This window comes from Diabrotica virgifera, chromosome 7, assembly GCF_917563875.1.
Source record: "Diabrotica virgifera virgifera chromosome 7, PGI_DIABVI_V3a".
NCBI classification, from domain to species: Eukaryota; Metazoa; Arthropoda; class Insecta; order Coleoptera; family Chrysomelidae; genus Diabrotica; species Diabrotica virgifera.
This window is the reverse complement of record NC_065449.1, coordinates 67595079-67607026: the sequence shown is the minus strand read 5'-3', so window position 1 is coordinate 67607026 and position 11948 is coordinate 67595079. Positions and strand designations below refer to the sequence as shown.

Sequence of the window (11948 nt, the reverse complement as noted above, 5' to 3'; positions counted from 1 at the left end):
AGAAATACAGTGATGAGCGCTCTAATAACCGGCAAAATAGCACAAAAGATGTATTAAGTAGTGAGATAAAAAGACATGAAACTAGTCGAGCTGGGAAATTTAGCGATATTAACTTATACATTTAGATTGTATTGATTGTGTACCACCTTCAGACATATCAGACGAGTTTGGAAACTACCACTGTCACAGTGACAGTTTTAGTTGACATACTCCTCCGATATGTGTAAAGGTGGGATCAATATAACGTAAATTTAAAGGTTAATTTCGCTAAATTTCCCAGCTCGACTAGTTTCATTTCTTTTTATCTCTGTACATCTATTGTACAACTCTGTACCTATTAGGGCACTCATCACTGTACATCCTTGCTGATGTGACAATACCTCCTATCTGTTTTTTCATGAGTTTTGTATGAGAGATGGAAAAACATGTTTTAAGGTCACCTCCTGTGTTCATATGTAAGTTTTGACTTGTTTTGTAGTTCATAGATAGTTTAATTTACTACAAAACAAATATCATATGAAAACAGGAGGTGACCCTAAGACAAGTTTTTAGTCTCTCTTACAAAACTCATGAAAAAAACAGATAGGATGTATTATTACATCACTGACGATATGTGGCCATACCAAATAATACATCCTTGATAAATATAAACATTTTTATTGAACAAAATCTTTTCATACATTTTTTAATGCAATTTACTGATATTCCTAAATATTTCAAAAAAATGTGTCACATTTGCTTTGTAAACCTTTCTTTTGCCTTTCGTAGCCACATATTCCGTTTCCTTCCTGGTTTTTTGTAGACCACTTCTCTCAGCTGATTCTAAAAAAAAATAAAATAAATGGTAATTTTTCTATCCTTTACAATTAACAATCAGAAGAAATATTATTTACAGATAATGATATGCATAATAATAATAGGTTTGTTTTAGCATCAGTTTCAAACAGTTTGAAATCATCAGCGAATAGTGGACCAGCGCGAGTAGAGGGGATCGCACTGGTGACTGTATTATGTTCTTTTACCGACCAACTGTTTGCTGACGGTTTTTGACTAGTTTGACTGTTTGCTAGAATAAACCTAATAATAATGAATATTTTGTATTTTGACAATGACATCTGATGTGGAAGTCAAAACATTAATAAAATTATTTTTTCAAGTTAACTTTCACATGCGCGTCTTAAAATTGTACTTTTAATACTTATATCATAAATAACTATTAAAACTATCTTAAGAGGTAACAGTATCGATCAACAGGTAGCGTAAAGGTGTTCCAAGATTGCGGCTGTAATTTTGAATATTTTTTCGAGATATTTGGCACACATATTCTTAATATAATAAAGAATGGTGGTACAGAGCCCAATTTGAAAAATATATTAATATGTGGAAATTACTTTGTAATTAAATACAATATAAAAAAACGAGCTTGTACCGCCATTAAGAAGAACAAAAAAATACACTTTCTTCAAATACAACTTTTTTATCCGATTTTGTGTTATTTTGGAACTACTAAAATTTTTTATTTCATTAGTAGTTCCAAAATTACACAAAATCTAGGCATCAGATAAAAAAGTTTATTTGAAGAAAGTGTATTTTTTTGTTCTTCTTAATGGCGGTACAGGCTCTTTTTTAAATATTGTATAATTACAGAGTAATTTCCACATATTAATATATTTTTCAAATTGGGCTCTGTACCGCCATTCTTTATTATTTTACGAATACGTGTGACAAATACCTCGAAAAAATATTCAAAATTACAGTGGCAATCTTGGAACACGTTTTGGCTACCTGTTGATCGCTACTGTATTAACTTAAAACATTGTAATTTGCTAAACCAGTATATTTTACTCTACTACTACTCTACTAGCTACCTCATTTTCCACTGTTTGTAAAGACTTGTTTACATGGGTAGAGTTTTGAGGAGAGTAGAGTAGCGGTAGTACTCTACCAAAAATGGCTTGATACCATTCACATGAGGAGAGTACAAGTATAGTACTGATGCTAGTATAGTGAAACCGATTTTTGTATTTTTAAACACTCTTGATTATAAGTGCACCTTAAATTCTTAATTTTTTGCTTAAGCTCGTTTACTCCAAAGCCTCCTTTGCCATTCTTTCGACGATTTCATCCTCCGCAGCTTGCTGCAAACTTTTATTTCTGTAGTATACACTACCTAAATTCCATAAACACTGGTATTCGCCGTATTATAGCTCTACAAGTTTTAAAGTTTCATCTTCGGTGAACTTCATTTTCACTATTTACACAAAACACAATTCCAGCCAGAATGACAGCGCCCCCCATGTACTCTCCTACCTACTCTATTCTGCCATAATTGAGCGTGTTCCATGGGTAGAGTGTGCAGCCGAGTAGACATTTTGGCAGTAGTGGTGGTCATAGAGTAGTTACTTTGCCATAGGTTGCTAGTCACTCTACTTTAACTCCAACTATACACTCTACCAGCTATTCTACTGTGCTGAGCATTTTTACAGGTAGAGTTACTCTACTCTATCAAGTACTTGCATCATTACTCTACCCGTGTAAACAAGTCTTAAATCTACTGAATGAAAATCTACTTAATCTTAATCTACTCTTAATGAAAAATGTCTAAAATCATTTACCCACCTAGTATTATTGTAGAATTTAAGACAGTCCAGTGCCTTATAAATAATTTCAATATGAATATTTTTTCCTTTAATTCTCCTTTGATAGCACTCCATTTTAGATTTTGGGGAACTTATTTCATTGTGTTTATAGCCCATATTTATTGAAGGAACCCAATCTGGAGATTGTTATTATCGATTAAGTCGGCTGGTTTTCCTATTTTCCTATAAGATTAAAATGTTAACATCTTCAAAAATCGTTACTGTTGTAATTGTAACTTACCAGATATAAAATGATTACAGCAGACAGGACAGGAAAATTTTCATTTCGCTAGTAAAACCTGTACATTGTATTGCATTTAACCATTGTTGTCTCTCAGATACCTTATTTAGTTCAGTTTAAAAGTGAACTTTATCTTGACTTTATCACAATTACTTTGCATTTCACACTTCAAAACACAACACCAATGAAGCATATTATCTTTCTAAATTAATACTTCCAGAGAAAATGTTAAATTAATCTTTGTACAACACAAAATTACAAAGAAATACAACTAAAATTATCTAAAACTCATGAAGAACAGATAGAATAAGATTTATCTTTTACACCCAGTAGCCATATTGAGAATAGTATATTATTATCAGTGTTGCCAATCAGCGGATAATTATCCGATTTGCGTACCTTTTTGAGAGTTGTCGTACCTTCTGCGTACCTTTAAATAAATCGGATATTTGCGGATATTTTTCAGTGTATCTACTATCATCGACTAAAACTTTCTCATCCATATATTCCCAGCACCAACAACACATTAATTTTGTTTGCTTCCACCAAAATTTTTATAAATAGCCTATACTGGATGAATGTTAGTGACATCCGATACTTTTCATCTTTTGACAAAAGGGACATGTGCCGATTCTTTTGTTTAGAATTTAAATGCACAAGTGCATCCACTTAAGGCGTACTAATCCAATTCAAATTTCAAAATCTGTCTGCCCTCGGATGTTATTTATGAGTTTTTCGATTTTAGTCTGTAAACTTATGAAAGCTAATTCACGCACGATTTAGTTTTATTTTCATTGTATGTAGTGCAGTGCTTAAGTAAACGTCTCGTCTGTTGAAATAAGTTTTGGTTTGTGAAAATACTTTTTTATAATGGATAAATGGTTAATAAAAAGTGTTAAGGTGGGTAAAAAAGTTTACTAACGTGTGGATATTGAAATATAATAATGAATTTGTTTTAGACCAAATCAAATAATGAAAAAAATATTGCTGAAAAGCAGCCGTCAACTTCACGTCATGCTTCTGAACAACAGGTAATTAGTAAAATAATTAAGACTTCACTATATAATATACGGATGTTTTATTACTAATTGGACATGTTTTAACTATATTATAATGATGAGCTTATACAGTGCGAAAGGCACTTATGGAATAAAATTATTTGTGTCCTTGTTTTAAAGAATTATAAAAAGCGCTGGGACCCGTCGATTTTAATATATAAATGTGCACTTTTTAAATATAAATTTAAATCTACAGGGTGATTGACGCAAGCCTGGCAGAGCCCATATGTTTTATTTTTATTGGAACACCCTATATATTTTTATATTTTTAAAAGCTGCTTAACAACCAATTTTAACGAAATATAATTAACAATAATACAGGGTGAAATTTTGAAATTAGAAAGTATGGAAAATACTTATGGAATAAAATTGTTTGTGTACTTATTTTAGAAAATTATTAAAAAATGCTGTGGCCCGTTAACTTTTAAATTCAAATGGGCGCTTTATAAACATAGATTTAAACATACAGGGTGCGTCACGAAAGTCTAGTATAGTCCATGATCTTTAGTTTTAATGAATCATTCAGTATATTTTTGTGTAATTAGAAGCTACATAGTAACATCAACTCAAAAAAGTGTATTATGTAGGTTCTATTTTGAATAATACAAGGTGAATTTTGCAATTTTTTAAAAAGTTCGGCAAGACATTAAATACAAAACCCAATATATATTAGTAGTTTCTAAATAAAGTAGTTTCTAAGAACATCAAATTTCTAAAAAATACAGGGTGTTTCACTAAAATGGACAAGATAATGGATTATGCTAGACTTGCGTGAATCACCCTGTATATTCAAATTTATATTTAAACAGTGCATATTTAAATTTTAAAGTTGGGGTAGGTATCCTAGGGTATTTATAATTTTTTTAAATAAGGACACAAACTACATTATTTCATAAGTGGTTCCATACATTATAATTTCAAAAATATCACCCTGTATTATTAATAATCATCATACATTATATAATTCATTGAAATCAGGTTGCTAAGCAGTTTTTAAAAATATACAGGATGTTCCATTGAAAATAAAGTTTATGGACTATGCTAGGCTTGCGTGAATCACCTTGTACATTTAAATTTGTGTTTAAAAAGCGCACAATTACATCTAAAAATCGACTGGTCTCGGCGATTTTAAAAATTTTTCTAAAAAGGGCAAAAATAATTTTATTCCATAAGTGCCTTCCTCCCTATATATTTAACTCAACTAAATAAAAGTACGACAGTCAATGTAGATCGAAAACTTACGTTGTTTCGGAAAAAATCAAAAAACTTATATTTTTCTAAAATATATGTTAATTTTTGTTAATTTAAGTTAACTAATTGTTTAAAAACGACAAAAGCTGTTTTGTAGAAACGATTTTAACAATATCGGTGAATTAATATTTCTACCTTGATCAAAAATGTTTTTATTTTGTTTTTAATTATGCTGAATCCGATTCTGACGCAACAAATGGAAGATTAAAAAAGCTCAATATAACAAAATATAACAATCAACCATCATAATATATCAAATTGTATCAATGTTATACGAGATATGTTAAAAAATATGAATTTCGCTCAAAAGTAAAGTAGGTACTTTTCTAGTTCACAATATTTCAAGCAGAATGATATAATTATTGTATATTAAAACATAGTTCTTATTTAAGAACAACTAAAAATTATAGCATTATAACAATTTTCGATATTGTGAAATATTAAGGTACTTTATTCTTGAACAAAATTCATATTTTTGACGTACCTTGTAGAAAATTGATAATATTGGAAATCTGATGGTTGCATCTTAGATTTTATACCTTACAGAGTATTGTATGAAGAATAACATTTTTTCATAAAATTGATAACAAAAAAGTTTCCGATAGGTTCCAATCCAAGTTACGCAGACAGAGGTACTGTATCAGAGCTAAAAATTTTTTTTTGACATTTATTATATTTACGCTTGTGATTAAATGTATTTTGGGTAAAAACGTTCTGATGACTTTGTATAAACATTTTTTTAACTGATATTTTTCGGTGGTTTCATTACATTTTTTATCTTTCTTAATTTTCTCAAAAAGAAGTTGTTTATTTTATTTTTAAAGTAAAATAATTTAGTGCATTTTAAAAATTACATTGGATAAGCTTTAAAAACACCTATAAAATTGTAATATATCCGTTTACACTTAGTAATATCCCAGTGGTATTTATTCTGTAAAACTACAAAGTATTCCAAATTACATTTCTTAAGACGTCGTAATGTTTCATTTAGTACGATGTTTGAAAAGTATGTTGTGCAAATTTAAGAGTTTTATAGGTAAAATCGTAATAGTACCATATATTTCTAAATCAATTTTTAAACAAAACTCTTGTAAGTCCCACTTTCCGCCCACATTGTACTTATGCCAATGTTTGTGAGAGGGATGACTTAGCGTTATAAATAAAAAGTTATAGAAGCTGTAGATTTAATTTTCGAAAAATCTTTATATAAGTTTTTTTTGTGTAAAATTTTCTAATTTTTCAATGGTCAAGTCAGTTTTTTCCAAAATTTATATTTTCGTAGGTATTTAAAAAACAACTAATTTCGCAGGTAATTTGTTTAATGAAAAATTAAGCACCCACTTTTGAAATAGAACTTTTTAATATGTTGTTTATTATACATTTCTTAATGAATCTATAAAAAGTTCTATCTTGTCTAATTTTTTCCGTAAGTAAAAACTCCTATGACTCCACTAACGGTGGAGTTTATCGGAAAAATAAAGTGGGACACATTTTTTAAGGTAAAATTAGATATTTATGTAGTTTCAGAATTTTCTATTGTTGACTGGGTCCGGGGTAGTATTAACCATATAAGTGTTGATTAAATTTAATTAAAATTAAATAAATCTGAATAAAATTAAACAAAATTAAATAAAATCAAATAAAAAATATATAATTAAAGAAAATTAAATAAAATCATTAAAATTAAATAAAATTTACATAGAATTATATAAAATGAAGTAAAATTAAATAAATTTCAATAAAATTAAATATTAAAATCAATTTTAAATGTTAAATCTTCATAATGTATTAAGCTAAGGATTATTTAGTTAAAATATGTCCAATTGTCCAATTATTGATCAAACACCCAGTATATCGAGAAATTATTTTAGCCTGAATCTAGTAATCAGCAAAATGTTACTGAAGAGCAGCCATCTACTTCTCATACTCCTAAGGGAGGAGTAATTATTAGTCAAAATGTTGACGTTGGCCGTGTTAGTAAAAAGATTAACACTTCTCAGAGTAATATTATTGTTGACACTAATGATGCCGAGCCCAATGATGCCGAGCCCAATGATGCCGAGTCCGCACCAATTGTTGACAAATTTCTATTGAGTTTGAAAAGGAAAGCTGATTTTGTAGATACACCTTCAAAAAGAATATGCAAGTTTATTCCAGCGTGGCTAACCGATAACGAGTTTCGCGGGTGGCTTAATAAATCAAATAAGCCAGATGATAAACACGGCAATGAATACGCATTTTGTAAAGTTTGTAAATCAAATTTGGTGGCTCATAAGGCTGTGTTACTTAGACATATGAGAACGGAAAAACACAAAGAGAATTTTAGTGCGGTATCCAGTAATATAAAAATAAAGGACATGTGTGTAAAACAAACCTGTGAAAATAATTTAGTTAAAAGAGCAGAACTAAAATTATGTAGTCTTTTGGCTACAAAGGACTTACCGTTCTTATTAATGGACACTGTATGTCCACTACTTAAAGATATTTTTCCAGATTCTAAGATAGCTCAACAATTAACCGTTAAAAGGACTAAAGCAACTCAAATAGTCGTTGAATGTTTGGGTGACAATTTTCTGAAAGAATTATATGAAAAGTTAAGAGTACCTGGAATGTTTTTTTCATTGATTATGGATGAAACTACAGATATATCGGTAAAAAAACAGTGTGCATTTACTGCAATATTTTTTGATGAAAATTCCAACTCATTACAAACAACATTTTTTGACATTTTAGAAAATACTGGGGGCACTGCAGTTGAATTATATTCAACTTTAAAAGACATAATATTTTCCAAAGGTATTCCTATATCTAATTTTGTTGGATTTTCGTCGGACACACCTAATGTAATGGTAGGGCCACACAATTCAGTTTTTTCCCATCTAAAACAAGAATTTCCTGATATAGTTTGTGTTAAATGCTCTTGTCACATGGCACATTTAGCAACTTCAAAGGCATGCTTGAAACTTCCCAAGCACATTGAGGACTTACTAAGAAATATAGGAAGCCATTTCAATAGAAGTGCTTGTCGAAGAGCCAAATTTCGGGAATTTCAGGAATTTTTTAAGGTTGACATTCACAAAATTCTATCACCTGCTAAGACCAGGTGGCTTTCACTAAAAGCAGTTGTGGACAGGGTTCTAGAGCAGTACGAACCATTACGTGCATATTTCAAGGAGAGTGTTTCTGAAGATCCTTCACATGTAACGGAAACTATGTTGGAAACTCTTAATCACCCTCTTACTGAAGTGTATTTAAAGTTTATGTCTTATGTTCTAGAGCTCATGACGGATTTCAATATTTTATTCCAATCCGAAAAACCACTTTTATATAGGGTTAAGCCCGAAACTGAAAATTTATTGAAGATTTTATGTTCCAATTATATGAATATTGTTCATATAAAAAAATGTGCAGAAATCCTGAAAATTGTTCACGACAATCCAGACAATTTTCTTCCATTAGAGCAAATTTATATAGGAATTTCTGCTTTCGACAGTTTGCAACATTTGCGATCGGATAAAGACACAAATTTAGAACAAGCAGACTTTGATAATTTTTTTAAATCAATATTATCCTTTTATATTGAACTAGTTGCTAATATCAAAGATCGGTTTAAATTTGAGGACCCGGTTTTTACTACCTTAGAGCTGTTAGATCCGAAGGTGGCCCAATCATTCCAAACAAAATCTTTAAAAAACATATTAGATAGGTTTCCAGTTCTAAATAACTTTGTCAATGCACAATCTTTGGATAACGAGTGGAGAAAACATGCACTCTTAGATTTTGATAGTTTAGACATTAATTCCAATACCGAGTGTGATATATACTGGTCTCAGATTTTTAAATTAAAAAATGAAGCCAACATATCTTTGTTTCCAAATTTAAAAAAAGTATTTTCATTGTTATTCGTTCTACCATTTTCAAACGCTGCGGTAGAAAGGGTTTTTAGTAATTTATTCAATATAAAAACAGATAAGAGAAATCTTTTAGATACATCTACAATTAGGGCTTTATTGGCGACAAAAGATGGTATCGGTAATACAGGCTGTGTAAAATTTACACCTTCAAAAAAAATGTTAGGATGTAACATATGGCAAAATAGTAAATGAGAATTTTGTACTTTATTAAATTATGTTTTTTGTATGTGTTGGATTACGTACTTACATGTTTAGGTTTTTAATGTTTTAATGTCCCACTGGCATATTATTTGATAAATAATGAAATGATTTAAAAGTCAGTTAAATATGATATATTTCTGTTATTAGTTAGTAACAACCAAAAAAGTTAAGTTTTCCATAAAGTGGGGGACTTTTTATTTTTTACTTTAATTTTCCATTTCCAACAATTGTTTTTTCCGATTATAGTGCTAGCTGACAACTCTGCCATGTAAGGTCATACCTACAAATTTTCCAACCAATATGGTTGATGTCATGTAATGCCAGGGGTTAATCTGGAAATATTTTTAACATCCTTTAAAATCGCATAATATAATGTAACCTTAACTGTTTAAAAACAACTCAAGGGTTTTTACCCGTATATTTTTGTGGCTTAAAGCATGTTAATCTGTGAATACACTGATGATGGAATATTGATTCCGAAAACGTTTTGTTGTGATATACCCCTTTTTAGGGATTTTAAATATACCTCTGATTTTTTAATCAACTTAAATTCCCCAAACCTAAACTAATTACCTACACAGAAATCAGTTAAAAAATTAATGCACTGCCTTAATTGTAGTTATAGTAGTTATATATATATTTTTAAACAATTTTGAATAAAAATTCTAGGAGAGTTGGTCACGGATTTCCACCATACTTCATTCGACGTATCTTGATGAGATTGCTAAATCCTTATTGGTTAATTGATGTTTATTAAGAATAAAATTGTAAAATAAAACAATTAATAATTTAATAAATAATAAATAATTTAATTTCTATTCGATAGATAATTAAGAATAATATCACCTGTCTTACAGGTTATATATGTGTCTACACTTTAACCACAGATGTACACAAAATATATGTATAACGTTACTCAGAATAAGGTAATCATTTGTAGAATACCAAATGCCAAATGTAAAGTTCAAAAGATTTTCCAGATTTCTCGGACATGAGATGTAGTTAAATCGGTTCTTTTTTTGTAAAGTTCTATCAAATCTAATATCTTAAACAAAACCATTTCATCAAAACATGTTATACCTAATTATATTTATGATTTTTTTGAGGAATGTAATGGTATGTACTATGCATAAAAGAACTTTCCGGCACAGAAACGTCACTTTTCTGCACACTACTGTCAGTTATTCTGTGAGAAAATGTTAAGTTTGTTTACATAAAATTGTGCAGAAAAATGCATTTGGAATATTGGTTGTAGAAAAATCTACTTACTTGAAACTAGTAATATCTAGATATCTACTAATTAACTCAAAAATCCTTCAAATTTTTTGCCTATAACAATTATATAGTCGGGCATTAACGTTGAACGCACCACGTGTATTATGGATAATAACTTTGATACCTTAATAACTACAAGACTGTCAAATACATTTCTATTGTTTTAGTTGTAATAAATCTTTAGTTGTTAAAAGAGCGTAAGCGCAAAATTTCGGACCAATAATCTTTAAACGTATTCATTTTTTTAGAATCCTGAGAAAACTAATAAGTATTTTTGAAAAATTTGAACGCAGAATTAAAGATTACATTATTACCGAGGGCTTAGAGTCCCTTAGAATAAACAAAATGTTTCTTTTGAATGAGATATTTGAAATTAAAAATCACACTCAATATTCTCTTTTCCTTTTACCCATGTAACATATTAGAATAAAAATTATAGAAGTCTTCAGGGACTTTAGGCCCTCGGTAATAATGTAATCTTTCATTCTGCGTTTAAATTTTTAAATAATACTTATTAGCTTTCTCAGGACTCGAAAAAAATAATGCATTTTAAAAGCATTGACCAGAAATTTTGCGCCTATGCTATTAATGTAGCTGTAGTTTATTTTGTATTGATTTATTTATTATTTATTTTTCCAGTACCTAGTTTTAGGTAGTTATTACGTTTTAATAAAATAATATTTAAAAGTGTTTTTTTTTAATTAAATAATTATAATAAATTAATATAACGATCCAAATAATGAAATATTTAGATTTATTTATTAATTTAGAATTTAACACTTACGATAATGCAAAGTACGAATAATATAATAATAGTAAGTAAATAATATTTACATACATGAATTAGGTAATAATCAGCTAGGATACGAGATTTTCATCTATAAACGAAAATTTTTAAACGGTGAAATAGAGAATTCAGTAGATTAAAGGGCCGGTTGTTCGAACGCTAATCAGAAATGGAATCAACTGATCATTATCAAATATTTAATTACTGTCAATGTCAACTTTGATTGGGTTGCTGAAAACATAATTGATTACAATTATGAGATTAATTGATTAATCAATCAATTATGTTAATAATTGTTACGTTAATTGATAATTAATAATTAATTAATATATTAATTATGTTAATTATCATAATGATAACTGATTGGCGTACGAACAACGGATTTTGTTATTTGATGGTTGTTAAGGCTACTAAAAGAATAACATTGGCAACATTGATTTTAATAACAGAATAATTTTTGACCTTGTGTACCTTTTCGTGACAAATCGGATGTTTTTCGAGCGATCATCGGATAATCTAGAGAAATGCGATTGGCAACACTGATTATTATCAGTAGAAACGATTACATTTAAATTTGGTAAA

The 11948-nt window shown here is 29.2% G+C and overlaps 1 protein-coding gene and 1 long non-coding RNA gene across 3 annotated transcripts; one reads left to right on the top strand and one right to left on the bottom strand.

Annotated features, from left to right (window-relative positions):
* Positions 1-641: 641 nt before the first annotated feature.
* On the bottom strand, positions 642-3236 carry LOC126888040 (uncharacterized). Of its 2 annotated transcripts, XR_007699362.1 has the most exons (3): positions 2881-3233; positions 2620-2822; positions 642-822 (listed from the first exon to the last, which is right to left on the bottom strand). It is a non-coding gene; the product is annotated as an uncharacterized LOC126888040 (long non-coding RNA). The 2 variants fall into 2 exon arrangements; XR_007699361.1 differs by having other exon boundaries at positions 2620-3236.
* A 6-nt stretch (positions 3237-3242) lies between these two features.
* Positions 3243-11268, top strand: LOC126888037 (uncharacterized). The gene is made up of 3 exons (XM_050656048.1): positions 3243-3780; positions 3840-3911; positions 7061-11268. Exons 1-3 carry the CDS (start codon positions 3751-3753, stop codon positions 9293-9295), a joined length of 2337 nt encoding a protein of 778 aa, XP_050512005.1. The 5' UTR covers positions 3243-3750; the 3' UTR covers positions 9296-11268.
* Positions 11269-11948: the final 680 nt, after the last annotated feature.